General features: G+C 36.8%; 1 protein-coding gene across 2 annotated transcripts in view; it reads left to right on the plus strand.

Moving 5' to 3' along the window:
* Positions 1 to 26,374, plus strand: part of LOC107072421 (uncharacterized) — a 163,221-nt gene that overhangs the window by 58,214 nt on the left and 78,633 nt on the right. For both annotated transcript variants that reach the window (XM_089173332.1, XM_015332346.2), the window contains 2 exons: positions 23,455 to 23,628; positions 24,154 to 24,337. In XM_089173332.1, coding sequence (XP_089029458.1) covers positions 23,455 to 23,628; positions 24,154 to 24,337 — 358 coding nt within the window. The remainder of the gene's footprint in view (positions 1 to 23,454; positions 23,629 to 24,153; positions 24,338 to 26,374) is intronic.

The raw sequence follows: 26,374 nt of genomic DNA on the forward strand, positions 1-26,374 counted from the left end.
TCGCTTTCGCGCTCGGTGGGATCGATATTACCAACTGCCGAGGTCGCACATGCTATACAAGTATGAGAGAGTGGTGGAGAGAGATATGTATAGAACTCACGAGAAGCAAGCAACGAAAATCGATTTTGTCAATTAACAAACTACGCAAACGAGTCAAACTAATGGCGTATCAAGTTTGTTCGGAAAGATGGCAAACGAATGAGTTGGAGAATAGGGCGCGGATCGTCGAAGGGCGTCCAACGAATTGTTGGACGAGCGTTGAAACGATTAACGTAGACGTCCACGGAATTTATATCATTTCATTCTGATGATTCAGCATAGCCCACGGCGACACGTTTTTCTCTGGGAAATTGCTATTTCTATAACATAGACAAAAGTTATTATATTTTACTTTATATAATATAGTATATAGAATAGAGACTGGGGGAAAGAAAAAAAAACTTGATAGGATAATAAATATAACCTCTCTCCCGCTAATTCCATTCGAATGTTATTTTTTGGTCTTATTTCCTAGACTTTTTTCCATAGTTTGGCGAACGGCAACACGTGCCGTTGATAAATAGGAAAAGCGTTTTCCGTTCGCGAGCTTTAATCAGGAAGAGTCGTTCGGTTCTCAACGGGGAACGAGACGATCAATTTGCGCGATATCCACGAAGATATTCGTTTTAGCAACTCCTCTCTCTCTCTTTCTATCTAGGGCGATCTATCTCGGGTCGCGCGATAATGAAATCCACGCTGACGTTTTTGGCGCGCGATTCGATATTCTCGAACAAACGCACAAATTTACGGCTAGCTCGTGTTCGATGGCGTAACCAATGCCGCGTCGTCTCGATCGTTTCGACTACAAATTTTCGCCCCGTTAAATTATCGTACTTTTGTTTCAATCTCTTCTTCATTTTTGTCCTATATTATCGAACGAATTGAAATTCGATGCATGCCGGTGTGATACACGTTTGATGAACGAAGTGACAAAATTCGATGGTATTCGCTTCTGCACCATCACAGAACTACTATAATTTAACGCGTTGTAGAAGATTTGAGGTAACGACGTTCGGGATTTTTCATAAAATTGGCCGATAATAAAAAAGTTCCTAACGGGGATATCTTTGGTTTGTCAAAACGTTTAATTTGAGTTCGTAAATCAATCGTGTCGAGTATTACGTTGAACTTTTTTTAACGATTGATTAAAACGAAACGTCATTTTAAAACAAAATTATCGTATCACGGATAAGAGAGGTAAGAAAGATCGCGTCGGAGCGATTAACTTGAACGAATCATTGCCAATATGAACATTCGATCCACGTAGGAGAGATCGAAAAGTAATCAAGTTTTTCCAAAAGCTGTACGGATCTTTTGCGACTTGAGAATCAATGCGAAACGTGCACGAAGTTAACTCGATTTTCCCATCGATACATTCAACGTTATATCGCAACTCACACAAAATATATATAACATAACACGAAATACCGAAGAAAAAGAATACAAAATAATAAAATGTTTATCTTTGTTATTAGAAAAAGAAAAAGAAAAAAGTAAAATGAAGAATAAATTGAATTTGGTGTATGGTCGTTTAGCGAGTAAAGAACGTAATCGATCTTTCGAGGTGGAACAATCGTTCGTAACGAGCCCAACGGCGGCGGGCATCGTAAAATTTAACGTCCAAACTTTTGGATCGTAACGCCAGGTTGATGCTCTCGAATACGGAAGAAAATGCTTTTCCTTCCTATAAATCCAGGACGTTACCTTAATCGGGGCTGGATGTTGTCGTGGTAACTCGTGTCCTGCTCGAGGGTTCAACCTTCGAGGAAGGAGATTCAGTGGAATAATTCGAACCACAAATGTCGTGTAGACGATTCGAATCGGAAGTAGAGAAACCCGAATAGTTTGAAGGGAAGAAGGCTGACAAGAGCCTCGCTAGTGTAGAGAACGAAGAGAAGACTCTCCTTTGCAGTTAGTTGTCGTCAGTAGCAGGCTGTACTCTAATTAACGGCGAGTAACAAGGGTACCTGAGAGAGAGAGAGAGAGAGAGAGAGAGAGAGAGAGAGAGAGAGAGAGAGAGTCGTCGTTCTATAACTTCTATAACGCGAGAGAGCGAAACGCAGACACGACCTCGAAGTCGTATAAAAGCACCGGAGTAAGAGGAACGCGAGAAGAATGAAAGAGAAAAGAATAAAGAGAGGAAAAGACAGGTCAAAGATAAACTTAGAGATGGAAAACCTTAGGGGGTACTATTATCGATTTACTTGAGCTTTACAATTCTGCTCTTACATTTTTTTAATTAATTACTATACAAAAATACGTTTAAACTATACTCGTCTAAATTGATCAAAAATCTCATTACGCGACTAAGAAATTAAAGTTAAAAAAACGTCAAGGTCCGTTAGGTAGAAATTCAAAGTTATTTTTACCCTTACCTTCGTACCTATTGTAGTCAATCGAATTTTGGTGCTTTTAAATATCTCGAAGAATTTTTACACGCAAGCATCTTCTTGAAAATTTCCGTTCGGCCGAATAACTTGAGGCCGTAAAAAGTAAGAGGAACAAGCTGCTCGTAAAACTGTAACAAGAATCGGCCTGGATCAAGAGAAAACGGATGTTGCAGCTGTTTCCTGTCGCACGTAAGTTTTCGATGGAAGAAGAAGCCTTCGCGTATTTCGAGAAACGGCTACGTTTTCATCCTATTTTTATTATTTCTTCGCGATCTATGTTGGATTACTGGTTTTTCTTTTTTTTTTTTTTTCTGAACTTTCAATCTTGAATTACCGCTTTGAAAATAGGATCCTTACAATATCTGTATCTATTGAATATTTTATCCACAAGCTTACAAGTCGATAAAAATGTCACTCAATTTTCAAAAGTAGTAAAAACCTAACGCGTGCACGACGCATACGAACCGTTTCTTTTTAAAACAAAGCAAATTCATTGTTCGTATCTTTTTGAAAAACGAAAATATCGCATCGGATTACAATCGTAATTATATTCAACTTTGAATTCCCATTACTTTACTACTAATAAACGACCTATGAATTTTGTTCTCAAATATTTCTTTCCTCGAAAGCACGTTTCGCGGACGATTGATCGGTCGTTGTTCTTGTAGCAAAAGTAGAAAGGGGTAAACAATAGATTCGAGGTGAGAAAACGAATGGGAAGTACGGAAAGCACAGATTATCGTTGATTTTGCGGTTGGCCAATCGCAGTTTCCGCCGCTCTACCCAACACCAGAAACGAAAACAATGCTGCAAAGAGAGAAAAAGAGAGCGCCCTTGGAAGCCACCTGCGCGCACTATGTGCAGGTGCATTGCAGTTTCATAGTCTTCGACCGTACTCACCGTCCGACTAGAACCGTGAAGCGAACTGTAATCCTGTTTTCTAAATGTAACCCAACTTTGGCGAACATGTGTACGTCCAACCGCAAGCCCTGTTCAACAATTTGTCTCCACGCCCAACATCCCACTGTATTCCGTGCCCTTCTCTTCTCTTCTCTTCTCTTCTCTTCTCTTCTACCATTTCCTTCCACTTTCTCTGTTCATCCCTTTCAGAACGAGAAACCACATTTGAAACTATGCAATCTTCGATATATGTATGCAATTTTACTTTTCGCAGAACTTGCTGTATCCAACTTTTCAAAGAATCGTGTTTGTCTCGAACAAATATTAACTCTCGATTGCGTTGTATTTTAAAACATTGACGAGTAGAGATTTTCATTGGATCATTTATTAGTAGAATATTTTCTTGATATAAGTGGCTTATATATTACTGTGTTTATTGTATATATATCGTTACAGAAGCAATCTTTACCGAAGGGATCAAATCAAGTAACGCAAACATATACTTAGTTGCCGACTCACAACGATGTGGTCATCCTTTAATCCTCTTTAAACTATCATCAAATTTGTGTTTAGTAATAAGTTTACGTTTAACTTGTTTGCGCGTTAATAATTCTTTCTTAATGTGTCAAGAATTTGAATTTTTCCATGAAATATATTTATTATTTTCAAATAAGATCTATTTAATATTATTCGTATTACTGCGATTAAGTTCTTTTAAGTTCTATAGTGTTCCAATATATGCGAATGTGTGTGCACGCACGCATAATACAACGAGACTAGTAGGATTGGATACTGGTCGAATGTGGATTAGACAACGTTATAATTTGCCGCATGAGTGCTGCCAGTCTTTCGATGAATCGCATTACCATATGGTAATCGCTACAATTTCGTTATCGTCGTTTATTAGTGAACAATAGTAAGATCGTAATTTGAAAAGTGCATATTCGAACAGTATAACAAAGTTACGTGACAAAGCTGGACTCGTTCCAATTAAAATTCTTCAATTTGTTAGATTCCTATCAATTGTTAACAAGTATCGTAACTTGCACGCAACGTTCACGTATCCCGATGTGCAAGAACAATTTCGGGGACTCATCATCGGACTCGGCATCGGACTCGGCATCGGAAACGGCTCGTAACTTGCTGGCTGGCAAGAACAATTAGCCAGGAGTCCGTGGAATTGCCAAGGGCGATACAATTGGCTCGTCCCCGCCCGGTTTCGTCGCGAAACACTTCAACATGTTCCAACTGTGGATGAAAATACACGTACGTTGAACACAGTGATACGTGGAGATACTCTACCGGTGATACTAAAGCACTACTACTAGTACAATCAACACAGGTAGTAGCACCAGAACGTCGGGTAACGTGAGTTACTACCCTCGTCCAAGTTTCTGTCGACGGCTCCAATCTGGCAGCGACCATGCGACATTGTCCAAAATCTCCGGAAACTGCATCGGGTTACGTTGTTGTTGTTGTTGTTGTTGTTGTTGTTGCTGCTGCTGTAGGAAGGCGCGGTGCTCAAGCTATAAATAGGCCAACTCCCTGGCTCTTCCCATTAAGCTCGCATTCGTAGCACGTTTCGCGCATTTCTCATAGCCGGACAGGAGGTGGGTGCCCTTGTTGGAGCCTATTTTTATTGCGAGATAATACGGAAGCGAAACGTTCGAATGCGACCTCGTTAAAAAGCTCTTCCAACAACCTGTCGAACTTATCTCTCTCTTTTCGAACTTTCGATACTCGATGCCTCTCATTTTTTTTGTTTTCCAGTCTACGAAATTACCAACTTTCCCAACGAAGAAATGATGTTAAAGGTAAAGGCAAAAAGAAACAAAGTAGATTATATATTGATTCCTTTTTCAAGGAATTTATGCGAAGATAAACTTATATAGTGTATCCGCTTTAAACGGATCCATCTTGATCCTGGATAAAACGTGAGCTTTATTGACGCTGTCGAAACAATATGACCAACTTGGAAATACAGTTTTTTTTTCTCTTCGATAAAATGAAATCTTATCTAAATATATCCATAAATTTGTAGCGTTAACGTTTTAATTTTGTACTTTCATCTTTCTAATTCTATTTTCTTCGAATTCCAACAAAGCTCCAAGTCGTGGATGCGAGTTAAATCCATTTTACTAGTAGTATACGAGGCGGCGCGGTCGGCCAATGGCGAGTTTCCGACGACGGTCGCCGCTATATTTCAACTTAATTAAGCTGGCGTTTACATTATCGAATTTATATTTTAATAACCACGATTTAATGCGCGGCCTTGCGGCGCCACCTCGGCTACGGTTACTACTCTTCCTGGTGTGAGACCACAAGTTACATAAAACCTAAGATAAAAACCAATAAATTTTACTAACTATTCCTTATTGTCTAGTATTTAACTGTATTTTCATGAAAAATAAATGAATATTTGTAAATCATTTATTATCAATTTCCAACGTTTCTAAAAGGAAAAATGACAATTTGTTTTCACCTTTCAACTTGTTTGTCCATTCTGGAAAAATATGATGGCTTACTTTTTAATTTTATCTCGGAATATTGGTTACATCGGAATAAATATTAAACATTATAAAGCTCTACTTTTTCTTCTTCTTCTTCTTCTTCTTCTTCTTCTTCTTTCTTTTTCACTTTTTTCGTTGTGGTTTGATTAAACAATAGTCTAGTAAGAAATCGTAGAATTTCTAACGAGGAGACGAAATTAAGTCCCTCCCACTTCGAGTAATTTCAGACCCTTCTCTCGCACAATATTCAAAAAGTTTCTTAGTTTACTTTTCTTTGGTGAAAAGAAGATTGCTTACGCTCTTTAGAGTTTCGCAAATATACTACATAAGTTTAGCTTTTATTTGTACGACATTAGAGCTAAATAACTTTTCTTATAATATTTATTGTATTAATAATAATAATAATAATAATAATAATTATTATTAACGTTAAATCATTTAGTTGGTACACGCTCGTGCTTTTCCTCGATGATTTTATCGACTTTTTCTTGTCTTTCTTCTTATTTCTTTACCCTACTTAGACGACGCCCTTCGGACCACGCTTCTCTCTAGTACCTCTTTTTTCTCAACTTTCTTGATAAACGCTCATGTGGCAACTCCGGGGATCTTATCCGGCCAAGAATAGGATTAGGATTTCATCCGAGTGGATCATAATTTTTCCTACAGCCACGAGTATTCGGAACTCGTGATCCAGTAGGTACGTTTCTCTCTATCTCTCGGCATAGAAAACAATCAATTATTAGAGGTAACAAAAATTGTTATTTTATTTGATTCGAATAAACAATTGGATGTAAGTGGGTACACACATATCCTAGTGAAAAAAAGGAAAATAAACGCTATAGTTAGAGATAGAAGGTGATGTTGGTATTTGCGAAAGGACGAGGGATGGGGAATATCTCTGAGTGAAATTTTGGGTAAGCTTTTTGAAAGCAAGGCTTTCGAGGAAGGAATGAGGAGGAGGAGGAGGAGGAGGAGGAGGAGGAGGAGGCTGGACGAGTTTGTCGGGTCGATATAAACAACGGCGACAGAACGTAGACATAAACGGCAGATATTCAGCGCTTCTAACGCTGCGTTTCTGAAGACCTCTCGAAAAGCAAGGGGAGGACCCTTTGGGTAAGCAACGCTCTTCAGAGATTCGTCGGCATGCTGCCTTTGATAGCTTTTCAAAGTGCGGAGGCCCATCAACACCGGAGAGTGCCTTCTTCTTCCCTGTGCTACCACACTTTTTCTTTTTTTTCTTTTTTTTCTTTTTTTTCTTTTTTTCTTTTTTTTTTTCTCTCATACCCTTTGCATTTTGCGAAATATAAAGTGGAACGCGTCGTGGATTAGTACGACACGTAGGTATACATTAATATGTGTGCGCGTGCGTGTGTAAAAGAATCGAATAAAAACGGTGAACTTAAAGATAAAGGAAAAGAAGAAGGAAGAAAGATATATGTTATACCGGACACACATCTGGTTTGACATTGGATCAGGTCAAAGCTGGAACACGGCGAGAGTAAGCATTCTATGCATGTGAAAGCTCCTCTCGACTGGATCGACCCTCGAAAGACTTTTCTCGTGAGAACATTCCCACGGAAAATCACTGAGGGGACTCGACAGAAAGCTATGTACTTTCGAGGACTCCCTATATATATATATATATATATATGAAGAATCGATACCACCAATTCAACTATCGAGAGCTATAAATTTTCTTTTATATTAAATTCATTGAAGTTTAAAATGATTATCCTGTTTTAGTTGCTTGCCTTTTAAATATAACAATAGAGAAAGTAGAAAAGAGCACAAAATTCAAATGGAATTGTAAATTTATGCAAAGTCAACTTATAGGACAGCAACAAAAAGAAACAATTTATAGGATTTTCTATATAGGATTTCATTGAAGATGTTACGTTATGATGCGATTTTTACAAAGCCGTGAAAAAAGTAATAGTCCGTACAAGAGAGATGATAAGATACACTAGTAGATAAGGAAAAGTAAACAGATAAAAAGTTAAGAATGGGAGAAGAACAATTGAACGTTTCTACTTAAGTTAAATCGTTTTTCGATATCGGTGAAAGCAGCAGAAGCAGCAGAAGCAGCAGAAGCAGCAGCAGCAGCAGCAGCACAGTAATTACGAGCTTCCTTTAATGGAGGCAATTCAATCGTCTTTGTCTTCCCTCGCTGATCAGGATTTTTAATAGAAGGTGAAATTAATGGAAGAAGAGATGTGGATGAAAAAGATGCGAGAAAAGCCTTGGTAATGTGTTTTATTCTGATGAACGCGTTGGTATGGCCGTCCTTCGTTGGGTTTGGTCAAATTTACATATATAATTTCATGTGGCAGAAAGCAACATTCCGTCAATAACTTATTATGCATCCACGATAGAACATGTCGTTCGTTTTGAATATGAATGCGAATAGATCAAACGATAATCTAAAACTAACCGATGTACGCACGTATTATAAAATATGTGTTTGAACGTAGAATGAAAACACGAGCGAGCGAGTAGTTTGTTCTTCGTCGAGTTGAATTTTTTATTTTTTATTCTTTTTTTTTTTTTTTTCCTCTCGAAAATATCAATGAGTCCTCGTCGTCATGTAACGCGTACAACGATGCAACGATATTTCTCTCTAATTTTTATTTCCCTTCGTAATGCTCTACACTCGTGAGTATTTAATGACTCAAATTTATCCGAAAATGTACACATTTTTTTCGTTATTTTTATCCAACTAGAAAATTTGCAAATATTTTTACATAGTTTTACAAAATGACAAAATTCCTTGACTTGAATTTTTCCAAGAAATTTGTGCAAACGCTTTAAATAATACTACGAGCCAGAAAGAGAGTTTATATTTTATAAACGTAGAACCAATAGCGGAAACTTTTATCTTCGATATATTTTATTTCCTATTTGCCCGTACTCCATTTTAGTCGGCGTTTCGATAGACGAAACATCGCGAAAACAACGTTTCCAGTATTCGTCCAATCCATTTCGTTTAACCTACTTTTCATTTTTACCTTTGGTTACATATATACATAAATAAATGTACATGTACATTACTACCAACAGTTAATAATAACATATTGATCAATTCTATATCGGTAGGAACAAGTTTGTGCACCATTTACCTCAGATTATCCTATTTGTATAGAAAGAGAAAGAGAGAAAGAGAGAAAGAGACAAAAATATAATTGTGCGTAGAGAAAATTTTGATATCAAACGAACGAGCGATCTTTACAGGAACTTGCACCTGTATGCACATTCATGCATACATCCATTTCCGCATTGTGCTCGCGGATAAATAAAAGCTGGAAAGAGTAAAGTAACCGGAATATTTGAATCGTTTTTAGTAAATTATTTCAACAACCATGTATTCGATTCGTTTTCAATGGTAACACGTTCCTTGACATGGGAATACGATTCAACAACGACAAAAATTCGTCTATATATTTTGTATTACTTTACTTACTTTAAGACGCCTCGAAATATGACTTTTGAATGTTTCGAAAATCCCAATGACAGACGAAACAAACTCGTGAATTTTGCCAAAACGGAATGTCTTTGTGCGGTTGGGACGAAGGAGGGGCGGCGAAGGCTAGAGGAAAAATATTCGCTGACTTTTGAGATGTCGGTATTTCTTTTTCGACTCACGCACGTGGAAAAAGAATGTGCATTGCAAATACATTTACGAAAGAAATGGAACAGGTACTTGAGGAAAAAATGTCGTAACTCTTCGGGTTTATAAGCTTTCCAAAATATCGAATGAATCTACGGTAAGTTTCATATGCACGAGTATACGAGTAACCGTTGTCAATAACAAATATATATATATCTTTTTAGAAATCTTACAGTTTAGAAACGGTTTAATAAAAGATACTCTCCCTCTCTCTCTCTCTTTCTATCTTTCTCTTTGGTTTATGCTTACATGCATTCGTATACTTTATGGTATAAATGTCACGAATTAGAAACATGAGAAACTTCCATCGTTAAAGGTCGTGCAAATATGCGGAGAGCAATTTCTGTTAGTTCATATCTAAACATTCTTCAAGCGTACGAGTTGGAATTCCTTTTCCTAAGGGACGGACGTGAACGATCTCTTATGGTACACTTAAAATCACGTGAAGCGCGAATTACGATGGTTAATTCACAAAGATTGAATAGACCCAATGGTAGCTCCAATTTGGACAAAAAGGATGGTGAATATATTTTTTAAAATCCTGCTCAAAATCTTAAAGCAATTACAAAGACGAGGAATATGAGCGTTAAAGGATACAAGGAAAAGAGGCTAATAAAAGAAAGCACAATAGGAGGATAACTGTTTTTTTTTTTTTTTTTTTTATTCTTTCTATATATTTTGCACCGCGTGTATATTTTTTCACGCGAACCGTACAAAGTTTAATTACCTAGTTATCACGTTTTGCTGCGTTACGCGTTCTAGAATGCTAATTTCAACTTTTCCCCTGAACAGTCGAGCTTTTCTCCAACTAGAATGCGCACCAGAGTGAAACAAAAAGAGAGAGAGAGAGAGAGAGAACGGAGTTAACTTGTACACTAGGTTCCGATGTGCATGGATGGATTACTTGAATTTTGGTTTCACCCATAATGAAAAAATCATATGCTGAAACATCAATCGTACGCGGAAATCCTCGGTGCTATTGTTTCTTCACGTGAAAATAATAGAAAAATAATTTGAAGCAATATAGCTATCTTTTTCTAATAATAAACGTAATTGTGTTTTAAATAAAAATTCGCAACTAGTGGCTTTATAACTTGGTTGCTTTGAAGAAATTGATTAGAATGCAATGACTGAAAATGAGGTTTGCAAATACGATGTCGAGACTTTTGCGAAAGGAGAGAATTTCTCTATTGTCTAATCCGCAAGGAATTCTATATCTCTTTCTCTGTCGGTTAAGCCAATTATCGGGGCAGCGGAAATGCGGAGCTTCGGCGAAGACTAATTTATGCCGGCTTCCTTGTGTGTATGTGTGTGTGTGTGTGTGTGTGTGTACGTAATTCCGTTCTGAGATCGGAAATGTCTCCTGATTACCATACCTCGAGTTTCCGGGAAAGCCGACAACAATCATTTCGAGTGATCCCATTTTCCTCTCTCTCTCTCTCTATCTCTCTATCTCTCTGTATATTCGGTTTGCTTCGCGAGTTTCGTCTGCTCGCTATCCTTAAATTAGGGTCTTGCAAATCCCCGATACGATACTCTACCGCTATTATTGCTTTTTCGATCGACGCGTGCTTGGCTAAGCAATTTGCCAGAATCTTACTTTAAACCGCGAACATCGATTCTTCGAAAGAATATAAACGCATCGATAAAAGGATCTTATGCGATATAAAACTTAGCATCAAGAGAATGCACGAAAGCATACCAATTCTAATTTCATCTTGGAATCTTTTGAATATTTTACAATCCTATATTTTTTCCGAAACATGAACTTTTGCCCCAGAAAACTAAGCTTCTAACTTTAACAAGATTCGCCTAAATTACTCGTAATATAAATTCGAGTTCCCCATCCGTCTTAGCGTTTTCATCACATCACACTTTTCCTTCTACTACTTCGGCATGTTAAACAGTTATCCTTGATATTCTAAACAATTATTATGAAATCAAAAGGTCCAGAAACAAGTTTTGTTCATAATATTCTTCATAGTTCTCTTCATAAATATTCTTCCATGGTTTTCTTCTTTCTTTCTTGATCATATTATTTAATAACGCTGCAATTTATTTGCATCTCTGATATTTCCCATTTTCATTTTATCACCTCATTTTAAAATCTTGATACGCTAGTACCATTAATATGTAATCCAGGACAGAGTTACCACAAACAAAGCTCTATCGTAGAGAAAGGGTTAAGGAGATTCTATTTCAGGATAAAGTTGGATGTACAGACAGTTACATTGCGCATCGATTAACCTCATTTCCGGAACCGACAAATACACCGGTTGACTTCTATTAAAGGCTTTAATATCGAGGAAGTTTCAAAGGATAAGAAACAGATTGAGGAAGAGTTTGATCGGAAGAGAATAAAAGACGACATTCTGGATAAATCTAAAAAGATAAATGAGAAAGGAGTATACCTGTACATAAAAAAATATATATATATATATATATATATATATATAGATGCACCCGAATTAATATCACAAGGAGTCTTGATAGATTCAACGATAATCTCTGAGGAAGATTAAAATTTCCGCTCTAATGAACTGTACATTAGCTAGCCTTTTTCCCTACTATCTATCACTCAGTTACGTCTTTTCTTCATCCTACTTACTTTGCGCGAGCAAATACAAATTTATTCCAACAAAAATGAACAAATAACACAGTACAGTACACTTATATTATATTCCTTTCTGAAAATAAGAAAAATCTTGTCACAATTTAAACACATTTACAAGAATTTTTATTTATTATTAGACAGCATATAAATTCAAATGTCTATTCATAGATTATTATTTTTAGGTGCTTTTTCGTGTTGTAGAAGAAAACTGTTAAAACAATTTAGTCAACGGAGAGGAGGTAGAACATTTTTGTTGTCATATCACGATGATCTGAAATGGTTAAGGGACGCTATTTAGAAAGTAGGTAATGACTTTGCATCGTTTATACATAAGCGGTTCACCTTGCATTTTCACGTTCGTTGCATAAATGTAATATTGTGTTGGTCGTGGTAAAGGAAGGAAGGAAGAAAGAAAGAAAGAGAAATAAGATAAGTAGAAGCTAAAGGAGGGATAGAAAAGGATGGAAAGATATAATATAAGCTTGTTCGCGCAGGCTTGCAGAAACGTAATGGGTCCTGTTTCTGCTTCTTGCCTAAGATATAATAAGGAATGATATTAAGATTATTATTATTAGGGAGCCTATCGGCACGCGTCTCTTGCCACTTACCATTCCGAGGTAAAGATCCTATCTAAAGATTTCCAAATTTTTATTATAATCGTGAAAAATTACATTTGCGAAAGCTTTAAAGAAGAATGTAAAAGATTTCTAAATGATTCATTTAAAAATTAATAAAAATCATCTAATCTTGGAACACAGGTTTGGCCAGTTATACATATATTATCAGTGAAAAACTATTAATCAAAACTTTCTACGAAAGTAACCTGTTACTGAGGACAATTTTTTTGTCCTCGAGATCTCGTATGCTTACTGTAGGTTAAGTAACTCTAAGTAGGGACGATTTGTCGGCTTTACGAGCCATCGAAGTGACTAACGGCGTCATGGAGTGTATGGTACGGTAACAGGAGGATGTACCCTCCTGTTGGATATCTCATCTTATGTACCTCGTAACTTGGCCGAGAGATGAGAAAAATGCTGCTGGATTATTTTGATTTACTTGGTGAGGAAGAGAGGGTGCTAGGGGAGTGTTAGAAAAAATACGAAAAAAAAAAAAGAGAAAAGTTTATCTCATAAATTTCTTTTTATTAGATACTCAAAGAATTCCTACTAGGAAAAAGCAAGTTGATAACAATTTTTCATAATGTAATAAATGGATAAAAATGTATCTCTTGACTTTTCCGAAGATAACGATTATTATATTATATTATAACGTGAATATTCGAACGAATACTTTTTCCTTATATTTCTGTCTCTCTTTATCTTTTCTTTTGTTGAAAATAGAGAATACAGAAGCTCATTAGTACTCAATATATTGCAAGGCGATGACGCACAAATGGAACAACTAAACACGTACCATTCTCAGCTGGCGACGTGTCGTTCTCAGTTTCCCTATGCATAGTCAATAGTCACTAACGTTTTGCAATTGGTCTCATAGCAAACATCTGCAAATAATGATCGGCGATACACGCTTGCTTGCTTGCTTGCTTGTTCGTTCGTTCGTTCGTTCGTTCGTTCGTTCGTTCATTCGTTCGCTTTACATCGGTATGCTTTGTAATCTCTTCGCAAATTATTGATATTTCTCGTAGACCAATCGACTAAACGGAAAAGTGAATGAACATAAAAACAATAGAAAGATAATACTTTAGTAAAGTAAGATTTAAACTAAAATATATGAAATCCAAATAAATTCTAAAGCGAGAGATGTACTTTTGTAAAAGGACTTTAGTATAAATAAAGTAGAAAAAAAAGAAAAAAGAAAAGAAGATGAAGCGAAACTTCAATCCTAGACTACGCTATTCGTCAAGAGTAATGAACTGTATTCCGATCGAATTAGAAGAGAGTTCGTGAATGATTAACGTTAACTCTCTGCAGGACAGGAGCAGTAGAAATTCGTAATTAAATTAAGCAAATATTTGTTTATTCGATATACACTGAAGAAGATAAATAAATTGAGTTAACTCGTTGGTTTGCTAAATCGTTTTATCGATTAAAACAAATCACAAAGCTCATGGTAGGTTGACTAAAGGAAAATCGTTGAATTATTACTCGATCGTTTTTTCATTTTTCCAAGAAAGAAAGAGAGAGAGAGAGAGAGAGAGAGAGAGAGAGAGAGAGAGAGAGTATACGAGAAATAGCACTAGCAAAATTACATTGCTTGTCATATAATAAATAAAAAAACGGATGAGAGAATAAAGATGAAAAAAATTGGTAACAAAATTGAGGACAACGGTTTTAAATGTAATGTCGAATATCCGTACGATTTATTACTACTTCGGCTAAACTATTCGATCCTATTAAATGGCAAAAGAGGGTGTATCTTTTATTACCTTCGATCGTCATGACGATAACGCGTTAATCGTTTTATCACGTAACAACAGCTATAGCCTATTTCGAAGCTCGTAAAGGAACAGCAGCAGGTAATCGTAAAATTCGTAGTTTGCTTTTCTTCTATTTACTAGTTTCCTGGAACATAGAGAAACATATTCGTGGGTGAACGCAACACTGACCTTTTTCCTTGCACATCGATCAAAGTCACAAATGTTTAAATCTACCGCTCTTTTTACCCCGGCTTGTACATACGTTTGCTTTCCCCAGAGAATTTCGTTCTACATTAACGAAGACTAATCACTGCTATCCAAGGTAACGTAGCTAACTACACCACCATCAGCCTATTCTCGGAGTACGGAGAACCGAACCTTTTTCCTTTTTTTCTTTTTTCTTTTTTTCTTTTTTTCCTTTTTTCTTTTCTTTCGAATTTACTCGATAAATTAACCATAAACACTCGATCTAATTTTCCTTCGATTATAGTAAATTATTTTCAGTAACGTATAAAATTGATCGATTAACGAACAAATGTAATCTTACCAATTGGATTGTGTGTGTGTGTGTGTTTTTTTTTTCATTTTTTAATAATATTCCCCGACTATGCTCTCGTAATAACTGTAATTTCGATCAGAGAAAGCAAAGCACGAATTCCGTTACTTCGAAATTCAGTTCGCGTAGAATTTCTCGAAAAGGGCTGGTGGCACACGCGCGAGTAAATACGTTCACGGAAGAAAGAAGTTCGAGGAAGTGTCAAGAAACGTCGCATCCAAAGTTCGTTTTCAAGGATATCTGGTATGCGCCATAGTCAGCGGGACATAATGCAGCTACGGTCCGCACATAATGGTAATAGTTGGCTCCGATCCCAAAGGCCTCACTCACCAACACTAAGGGCTACTGCTACAGTTACTGCTACCACTACTACTAGCCTTGCATTGAAGAAGGGCTAACTCGGACGAACTACTATCCTGTCAAGCATGTTACGTTCTCGTAGCTTGTCGTTGCATGTGCGTCCCAAAGTAACAGGACGACGTGTGTGGCCTTATAGTCGACCTCTAACGAGCGGAATCCGACACTATTGATCTAAGCAAACTTTTCTTCAGTTCTCAACTTCTCTCTCTCTTTCTTCCTCCCTTCCTCTTCCATTTTTATCATTTTTATCATTTTTATCATTTTATTAGACTCCACGAACTCGCTATTCCATTTAAATCAAACTAAATATTTTTAAATCTTTGCATAGAAAAGTAACTTTTATTATGGATTGATATTTTTCTTCACTTTTATAATTTAATTTCATAAAAACAAGATTTGTCGATCTATCCGTCTATCATTTTCAACTTATTTTATACTTTTCTCTTTGTATCCTAGTTTTTTCTTTCATTCTTTCTCTCTATCACTTATTTTCTGTTACGTTTATCTTATTTCACAAACATGATGCACGTACTATTTTTACCTTACCATTGTTGAAGTTCCAATTGGATAAATACTCGCTGTTTACAAAAGGAGAAATACCGTGAGAACTGTTGATTGATTCAACTAAACTTTTTGAAATATCGATAACGAACGCTGACGCGGGATATCGTAACGAAAATGAAGATAGTCTTTTTTTGTTCTTTTTTCTAACAAAAACAAATAATATTATTTTGTTATAAAAGTTAGAGTTAGGTTAAGGTTAGAGTTTCGTAAGGGAAGTTAACGAAGAAAGATGGACGGAGATACGTAAATAAAAATACATCAAATGGTTTTTACTGTAGATGAAACGTCATTAACACTTTGATTGTCACGGTGATCATTGGTGAGAAATTTTGAATAATAAAAATACTATCTCGTGGCGTCCTGAGCGAAACAAATCATTTCGGCTTAGCAGTCAAAGTGTTAACGAAAATTCTCTTTTCTCTTTACAGTGAGACGCTAGATTGTTCTCTTTTACGTGGGACATATCACGGTTGTTCCTTTATATCAACTGCGCTTTCATTTGGTTTAGTTGGGTAGCGTGTTGTAGCTTTGTAACATAAGGCGAATGAGAAAGGCACACGCAAATAGATAAAGGAAGGAAGGAAAGGAGAGAGAGAAAATTTGGACGGCTGATATACGGTTAACATTGTTGCATGGACGACTACCACTTTCTAACCTCTGCCCTCATCACTCCACTGATAAATGGGTGCTACAGCAAAGGGAGGTAAGGGGAGTATTTTTTGCCCTAGTGCATTAGGAACGCGATATTTCAAACCGAGACCCGCACAACATCGGCCCAACATCTCTCTCTCTCTCTCTCTCTCTCTCTCTCTCTATCTCTGTTTTCGTTCATACATACACATAGTAGAATTACTTTATCTCATAAGAATTTCTTGGATAAAAACAATCTCGCGTAACCACGATTCCTCGAGTGACTTAGTGAAATAAAAGAAAAGAAAAATGAAAAAACGATCGAAGCGCATCGATCATGTTGAAAGAACTTTGAAGTTAAAACCTCACCAGGTATATAACTTGCATTTTCTCGATAGATTTCCCTTTGGGATCATTGATTGAGTATGAAAAAGTATTCCGGATGGAAGGAATAAAATGTAATATATAAGTTCAAAAGTTTATTCGTTCTTTCGTTCTTCTTTGGTTCGGTTGTCCGTTCGTTCGTACGTTCGTTCGTACGTTCGTTCGTACGTTCGTTCGTACGTTGGTTGGTTCGTTCGTAGTGAAAAGAGAGAAAGATTTGCCCTCTTCCAATCGCGGATTAAAGTTTCATCCGGCTTTCCTATCGATAGGTCTGCACGATAAAAAGGTATCTTTATTTCTTTTCTAATACCTCTTCTAATACACGGACTTTAGTATCGCCGTAACACGAAAGAAATAACGAAAAGAGAAAGATAAATTTGATAATGTTAAAGGGAAGATCCTTGGAGAATTGTAGGTTTGCGCATATATCGTTGAATAGAGGAAAATAAAATAAAATAAAAGGTATGGTTTTGGTATATCGTTGATATGGATGCTCGATCGAGTTTCCAATAGCAACAACAACGACACAACGTAGAAAGAAAGATAACCGCCTTCTTACTGCGCGTTCATCTCGACAAAGGTTAAGGGCTTACTTTTTTCTTTTTCTTTTTTATCTACGAAAGCCATGGTTGGTCAGGAAGTTTTCAACGGAGCTGTTCTAAAGTGCCGATCGCACACGGTCGCGTATTCAATCGACCGAATCGGGTCTTTCCACGAGTATTTATCGCCGGATCGTCCGCTCTCTCCCTCTCTTTCTTGAATGATGCATTGATCTCGTTCTTTTTTCTAAAGAAAAAAAAAAAAACAGAGAGGAGATGAAGAAGGAAACTTTGAAGTACACTAAGGCGGATCCCGACAAATTTTTCCGCTTTTATCGATACCTTCTAAACTCGATTCACAAATATTATTTCTACAATTACTTTTTCCAAATTCTTATATCATTTATCTACAAACAGTTGAGCAAAATTTCTACCCACATAAGCGGATGTTACCACGTTTGATCATTCTAATCCTCCCAATCATGATCCAATTCTCCGTTAGAAGACTAGATAACATGTTATAATCCTTGTTAAATCGAAATGAAAAATAAAAAAAAAAAAATGAAAAGAATAAAAAGGGAGATTCGCATCCCCGAACTTCATCTTTGGAGCGCAAAATTATATATCCTCTCTTCTCTCGTGTTTAATCCATGATAGAATTGTAAAGTATTTATCTCGAAATCCACAAGGTTTAACTCTCTCGTACGTAGATACGGTTGAAATTTTTTACCTTATCCGTTAGTTGTTTTCTCCCTCTATCTCTTTCTATCAAAGTTTTTCATGTTCGAAGCTTTCATCCGAGCGTGCTACCGTGCTTCTACGTATCATGTGCATTTGTAAAAAAAAATATTATCGATCCACTTACATGTAGAATCTATTCGAATCGATAGATTCGCGCAACTACAAATGTTTCCAAATATCATTCGTGGGTAATAGATGCCTCCTCCTTGAAATACCAATAATCGCAAACATTTACAAGATATTCGTAGTATTGCGTGGATCCCATCAATTTCAATCGATTCTTCTTATTACTTAAATAATTTTTTTCACTTACCATGTTAAAGATGCACGCAAGGTAAATTCGAATAAAACGATTATGTTGAACGACGAAGTATTGCGAAATGTACAATCAAAGATTTACGGTATTAACGAAAAATGTATTTCCGCTTATTCGTCTATGGATAATGGTGAAAAAAATAAAAATTATAATATCGCACATTAGGGAATTTAAAAAGTAAAGCAGTTGTCTTAGAAATGCGCCGGTGGTCCGTCTATTCAAATGGAAATCGGCTTTATATTTCCACGGATGTTCGGCATTACGCCAAAGCCGATTATGATAACTCGTCGACGTCATCCGTGGAGCTTGTAAGGGGGTTGCTTGCATGTAGCACGAAAACCGTCGTTTCTCTTAACCTATACCGATAAAGGTAATTGGCCTCGCTTGGTTTCCCTTGTTCGACGAGAACGATTAGTCAAACTTCATGGGACGCCGATATTGAGAACTCGTTAAAGCGATACTATACTGCAAAATGTACATAACATTAACGAATTTCATAGAATGCGATCCCATTCTATCTCGTACAAAATACGTTTTCCACAAAAAGAAAACAAAAAAAAAAATACAAAAGATTCCTACAAATTTATTTCAACTTTTTTCTATTATTTGATTCAACTCTGTTACATTATTATGCGGCTCAATGTGCACCACGGGAATATACTCTTCCCTTTTCGTTTAGTATCGCATTTATCACTCAATGTCTCCAAAAGTGTCTTCAAGTTTGGAAACGTTCTTCTTCGTTTCGTGACTGTCTAACTCAAAGTAGGAAAATATAGTCTACGTGCGTGCGATCTTGTGATCATTTCTACATAAAAGCACGCTTTGATATTATATAATACATATTTATAGGAGTCAAAAGAGAAAAAGGATAGAGCGATGTTGCCAAGAAGTCAATTAAAGTGCAAATGCATGGAAATGCAAATAGAATAGCAAGTATCATGTGAGTGACCAGAGTATCATCATAAAAGCAAAACCTAATCCACCTAATCGACAGCCATCGATCTCACTCTTTCAGATGCAAGGAATGTTTCAAGAAGAAGAACTCAAAATCTCCTTCTTAAGGGAGTAAATATGTAAAGAGAAACGAGCTGACAAAAAATGTTATTTCGATGATCTAATTATAGGTGGGCATCATTTCGCGAAAGATCTATCGACTAGCCGTATTGGGGGAAATACGTATACAGACAAATAGATACATCGTATTCAGTGTCCGACAAAGCCACGATAATCGATATGTCGACTCTCGAAAGCCACAATGCAAATTTCGAAATCGAACACCGCAATACGCTTACATATCATTTAATTGCTAAACTCCGGGAGTATTGTTAATACTAATTATCGGTTAAACGTTCGATAGGTGTAGAATGTTATTGGTAGCACTTTCGAATCAATTTATACTAACGAAAGCAAACGTAAACGCGTCTCCTCTAATTTGTCGCAGTATAAATTGTTTTTAACGAAAATCTCAACTTAGCGTTATGCAATTAGTAATAATTATAACGTCGCTGTAAATGAAAAAAAAAAAAAAAAACAACAAAAACAAAAACTTGCTAGATGAAGCTGTTAAAAAAAAAAAAAAAAAAAAAAGGACGTTCGTTTTAACGAAGAAATGGATAACAAATATTTACGGTAAACAAAATATATATTTACTCGAATAATCAGGAAATGTCTATTCCGTGGGAAGGGATTAACCAGCATGGAAACGAATCCGCGCTGCGTTGGTAGCGTGTACAAATTACTATGAGAATACATAGAATAGGAGGGCTACCTAAATTACATTGTACGCCGCTTCCTACACGCTTGTTGTTTCGAGCCAATATCGAAGCTAATGAACGGCCTTGGAAAAGCCATCCTACACGTCGCGCCGATCACCGTTTTGTCTATTACCATGGTAATGTGCGGAGCAAGCTGCCTAGGTGATATGGAGAAATAATTTGTGAGATGGAGATAGAAGTAGGGAGTGAGAGAGAGAGAGGGAGACAGACCTCGATACGACCACACTTGTTCGCACGAAAATTATTATAGTCACGTACACATCGTGCTAAAGAACTTGTACCGGAGTATTCAAACCACCTCTCCCAAACACACACTCGAAACATCTCTAGCCAAGCTTTTGGCAAGAGTATATATCGACTTCATTAGAATTTAACGTCTACGTAAAGTGAGCACTAAGTGGATCTCTTCGTAGTACACTATCGAAAGTCGATGCCACCTGGAACCAAGTTCTATCTCTCAGGATTTTACTTCCATGTCCGTGCTTTTTACTATCCCCTTTTTTCTTTTGAATTCTTCCTTTGGAATCGAGTTTCGTGGTCGAACGAGAGATAAGTTCAATCGATAAAAGAAAAAAAAAAAAAGAAAGATAGAGAGAACATATTTTCATGAAATGTCGAAAATGTCGTCCTCGAGAAAACGATAAGACAGGAAAATAATAATGACGAAAAAGGGGTGGGAAGAATTGTAATCTATCTTTCGTTCTGCGTACACGAATCTCTCATCCATATTCAAGGGCAACGATGAAGATCTAGGTAACGTATAACACGTATAGTTAGCAATAGTAGTAGTAGGGTGGAATGGCGTATTCGATGCTAATCAGCGTGACATCTATTACGTGACGGTCGCGTGCACATGCGCGAATACGTTATTGCCAATCAGTGATTTGTGCGTCTCACTGCTGTGGTGCACCGTCAATTCGTCTAACTCCGGTTAGTATCAAATGGGCTTTATAATAATACTTTCAAACAAAGTGGACATCGTAAAAATCATGAAGAAAGGATATACCGATAAAACGTATCAGTCCGTTTGAATAGTAAGAGAAACAGAGAGAGCGAGAGCGAAAGAACGGCGAGTAGATCCCTGTGCATTTGTTCGCTTTGGATTTCTTTTATCGACGCCTCTATATAGACGTCCTCGTTCACTTTTTCGTCTCTTTCTACAAATAGCATTCTTCGACGCAGCACCAACACGTTTCTTCTCTTTCTCCAAAGAATACTATCCTCCCGCATTTTATTCTCTCCACCCACTCTACCTTTCACAATCTTCCAGCCAAGATTTCTTTTTATCTTCTCTATATCGATGTCCTACATATATATATCTACCTCTATTCTCTTAAATAAACTCTTATAATCGAGCATGGATCGATGGATTAAAAATTCAATTTAGAATACTGTCCGGCTTTTTGTCGTAGAAAAGAAATAAAAAGAAATAAAAAGAAATAAAGACATTTTCGTACTTTCTCACCCTTTCACTTCCTTTCTTCTTCTCTTTGCCACTTCGTTGACTGTCCCGAATACTTTCACACCACGAAATCCCCTGAAATCTAATCCTCTCTCGAATATCCTCCCGGCACATTCACGGTCAGGAAAAGCATCCGGAACTTGAAAAGTTTTTCCGAAATTCGTTTCGTCGTGTGATAGAGAGGGAGAGAGAAAAGCGCACCGCCCTCGACTGGCGACGCTAAAGGCGGCAGAGTTAGCAATAAAGTTTTCTTTATTTTTACTACCCCTTTGGCCAAGTACCGCTCCCGTATTTCCTTCGGATATTGACATATCGGGGGTGCTGGAGCTTCTCCTCTTAACGCCCTTTTTACACTAGTCTGGAATTTATGTCTTCTTTCAACCTCCCCCACCTCAGCTAACTCACACCCCAATTCTTCTTCTTCTTCTTCGAGAAAGAACCTTTACCTTACTCTTCGTCTTTTTCCACTTTTTTTTCTTCTTCTTCTTTTTCCCGTGCTAGCACATCGTACTCCGGCCACCTGCCTATCCTCAACCTCATTCCCTTCGTTCAAGGCGAACAATCAATCACCCTTACCTATCTCTACGTTTGCAGAATCAACCAGAAATCTCTATTAGTATTTCCCAACCTCCCTCTCCACCCCCATTGGCATGTACATATCGTTTCGTTCTCTTCTGCATACTTATTACCCACATTTCTATCATCGAACGTGTTACAAAAATGTTTACAAGTACTCGTGCGTTATTCACGAGTTATTCACGAATACACCCACAAACTATTTAAAAATTTTCTTCAAAAATGAAAATTATGTTAACCATCCCCTTTTCTATTATACTACCCCTTTTCTATATATCTACTCCTTTTTCTTCTTCATTTCTTGTTCAAGTCACGAAGAATTTCGCAGGAATTCGTAAAAAAAGAAACTAACGAATTTGAAAAGGATTGCTTGTTTTCTGTTAAACGACGGCTAAAAGAATTGAACAATCGCTCGTCAGAGAGACGTATTTCTTGTGAGCAACGTTGTTTTCGAACACGTTTCTATTTACAGTTACCTTGGGATGTCAACATGCAAGAGAGTGAGATAAAGTATAACATGAACACGGAAGACAGTATTGAAATGCAGAGACGAAAAGAGAGAAATAGTTAGAAGACTATCAAAGAGAGAAACCAAACTCAACAGTGAAAAGCGTAAAACGTTATATCGTGACGCGAATATCGGTCCGAAAACGAATCGAACCTAGCAGCAAAACCAACTGACAAAAGGTTCCTGAATCGGTTGCACGTAAAAATCCTTTGAATGGCGACTTTGTTTGTTTGTCGAAAGTGCGTCGAGCTTCCGGGCAGACGAATGTTTTCTACCAATAGCTCTCTCTCTCTCTCTCTCTCTCTCTCTCTCTCCCCCCCCCCCCTTCTTCACTCTCATTCTCTCTTTGTCTCTCCCCACGTATACAATATAATTGAATTTTTTTGCTTTATCAATTACGCCAATAGATAAAATCGCAACTAAAAGTCGTGTCAAATTGAATGAAACGAATTTAACGTTAGAATATTTGTAAAGGAAACAATTTGATAAGGGTTCTTTTAATTAACATAAGTGATAAATTAAATATAAATTGTATTGCGTTTGTTACAGGCGGATCGGAAGGAAAGGTGGATCTTTGGACGCAAAGCACAAAAGGCTGTGCTTGTAACTTCAATTCGTCAAGCAACGAATGCGCTTGTTGCGTACCCTCCGGTGGTTGCAGCTGTGGCACAGCTTCGCCCAACAGGTGCGCTCAATGTGGCCTCGAGCAACACTGCGCCAACAGTAAGTTAAAGTCTCTACGTCTCAAAGCCTTCTCCCACCGCTACGAACGCTTTCCAGTACGGTAGAGAAATAGTCTTTCCCTTCCACTAGTCTAACTTTTCTTAATCATTTTCTCGAATACGTTCGACGATAACAAAGCGTTAATAGGATAATATTAACAAGGAGAGGGAAGGAATTGTCAAATACACTTTTCTCTGAACAATACACATTTTTTTCTATTTATTAACAATTATTTTAATATTATAATACACTTTACTCATATTACTGGAATTTTCTTTTTCAATCGAATTCATCACTGCGCATGAGCGATAAAATAATAAAATGATAACGTTATAATCTTAAATTTCCTTTATACGAAATATTATTACCGTTGTACACATGCGCAACATTCGAAAAATCATATAAACAACAATAAATAAAAGTATATAGAGATAAAGGACAATGACTATCGTATTGTTCTATCTTGCTATTCGAAATATTTACTTATGCAATACGATATCTAACTCTGTGGATTTCTTTTTGCAGTGTGCAATATAACGTTGGACAGCAGATTGTTATTCAGTAAATCTGATCGTGGCTTTGGACAAATAAAGTCGCCGTCTCTCGAAGGTCCCTCAAGGTGTACCTACAGGTTCATTCCGGATACTGGACAGAGAGTTGAATTACAGATCTATCGTCTAGTTTCCATAGGACGTCACAACGATTCTGCGTAAGTAGCTTGTCTTTTTCTTCAATTTCTTCTTGTTCTAAGACAAAAGTAAAGAGGAAATCTTTATTTTCGCTAATTTCGATGAAAAATAATATAATAACTAACTTTTTATATGAGCCAATATTAGGTTAGCACGTAATTATATTCTATTCTACAAGGAATCTATAATTACTGAGTGTGAAATGGTATACAAAATCTATCTATATATATACATAACCATAAAGTTTCAACTTGCTTAATTAAAGCAACTCAATTATCATCAATCCAATCTCTGAACTTTACTTCGATTTCGTGAGATCAATTTCAATCGAGTAAGTTCGATTCACGTGTTAACTTCAGGAATAACTGGTGTCATTTTTCCACAAGTTACACCATCCTACGAATATACAAGAGCGAACTAATGTATAAATCAATGTTCAAGTATGCATAGCAGACTCAACGGAAGGAATATTAAATGTAGAAAGGAGATAAAAGAGTTAAGACTTGTTGAAGGAGAAGATCAAAGCAATTTCTTTCTCGAGAACAACTTTTGCTTAACTGTACAAAATCTCGTAGAATTGATATAGGAGAGAATTCTTTAACGCTTAAAGAAAAATCCAAGGGTGTGCTCTTAGCTACCTGCTGGTTTGCTCCAATATGATTGTCGATGGCCACTCGCACCGATAGTCCTTTCAATTTATCATACTTTTACTGTTATCGACTGATCATCATAGTTCTTGAGTTCTATTCAAGTCAAAAAGAGAGAGAGAGAGAGAGAGAGAGAGAGAGAGAGAGAGAGAGAAAGAAAGGGAATAAAAAGAGAAATAAAATAGAGAGAATAAAAGTAAAATAAAAGGACTAACTGCTTTTTCTGAAAAAGCATTCACCGTAGGTACTGTTGGCTTTATCCAAAGAAAGAAGAACATTTTTCGTCGTTCAGGGTAACATACGAGAAGAAGTATTTCTACTATAGACTTTGGAAAAAGTCTGGGGAATTTTTTGACGCGAAATTCACGCTTTTCTCTCTCTCTCTCTCTCTCTCTCTCTCTTTATTCGTTCTTTCGACTAGTAGGAAACTCGCGTGACGAATACGAAGCACCATCCTTCGTTGCGTATTCTCGAGTAGCTTTTGTCCATGGTTTCATCGTTGAACAGTGAATACTCTTTCAGAAAAGTAGAGATAGAAAGATAGAGGACAACGGCGGACTCCGTCGTGCATGTCGCTCGATTTTCTACAACGCAAGAGGACAAGTCGTCGATCGGTGAACCTACACATTTACACACACCCACACATGTATGCTCGCAAAGTACAAGATGCGATGACGACGACGACGACGACGACGACGACAACAAAGAATACTATCGCGAATAGGAAACTTTTGTCCTTAGTCTTTTATTTCTTTTTCCTATTTGCGCAAGCGCCTAAGTTGTCTTTTTCTCTAAAGTTACCTTCTTATTGTTAATCAAACTGATAATATTATTTTGATTCGTTTTATTATAAAATTATGAAAACGTTATTGTGCGTTTGTATACTATATACTACTTATATAATTTTGTTCTAATTTGTTAGAAAATATTGATTAACATTTTTAATAAAAATTAGATAGAAAATTGATATTGCAGTTGGAAATGCATTTTAGAAGGAATATAGACGATGAAAAGACGGCAGAAAATCATTTTGAAACTCTGAGAATGTTTCCTTTGAGAAAGTTTGCTTTAGATGACTAACTTTGATCTTTTTCTTTATTCGCAATAACGTTAGAATTTCATTGGTACAAGTTCGCGTTACAGTGGTTAGAAAAGGTGCTACTTGAAATGGGAAATGTAGTAAAGACGAGAGAGCATCCAAATCGAATTCTTTTCTGTCTCTTTTGGTATTCGAAGAAAAAATCAACAAATAAGATCATTTTGTTGCATTCCCTTGATGATATAGAATATAAAGAAGAAAAGGGCAGTCCAAAGAGTTAGGAAAAGGAAAGAAATAAAAATAAAGTGCATCGATTCGCGAGAGGTACGTTCACTCTGCTACCAGTCGTTGTAATTTAAATTCAATTTGAG

The sequence above is a fragment of the Polistes dominula genome, unplaced genomic scaffold (assembly GCF_049000335.1).
Source record: "Polistes dominula isolate Pdom_NZ unplaced genomic scaffold, Pdom_raw_medaka scaffold_35, whole genome shotgun sequence".
Lineage (NCBI taxonomy): Eukaryota > Metazoa > Arthropoda > Insecta > Hymenoptera > Vespidae > Polistes > Polistes dominula.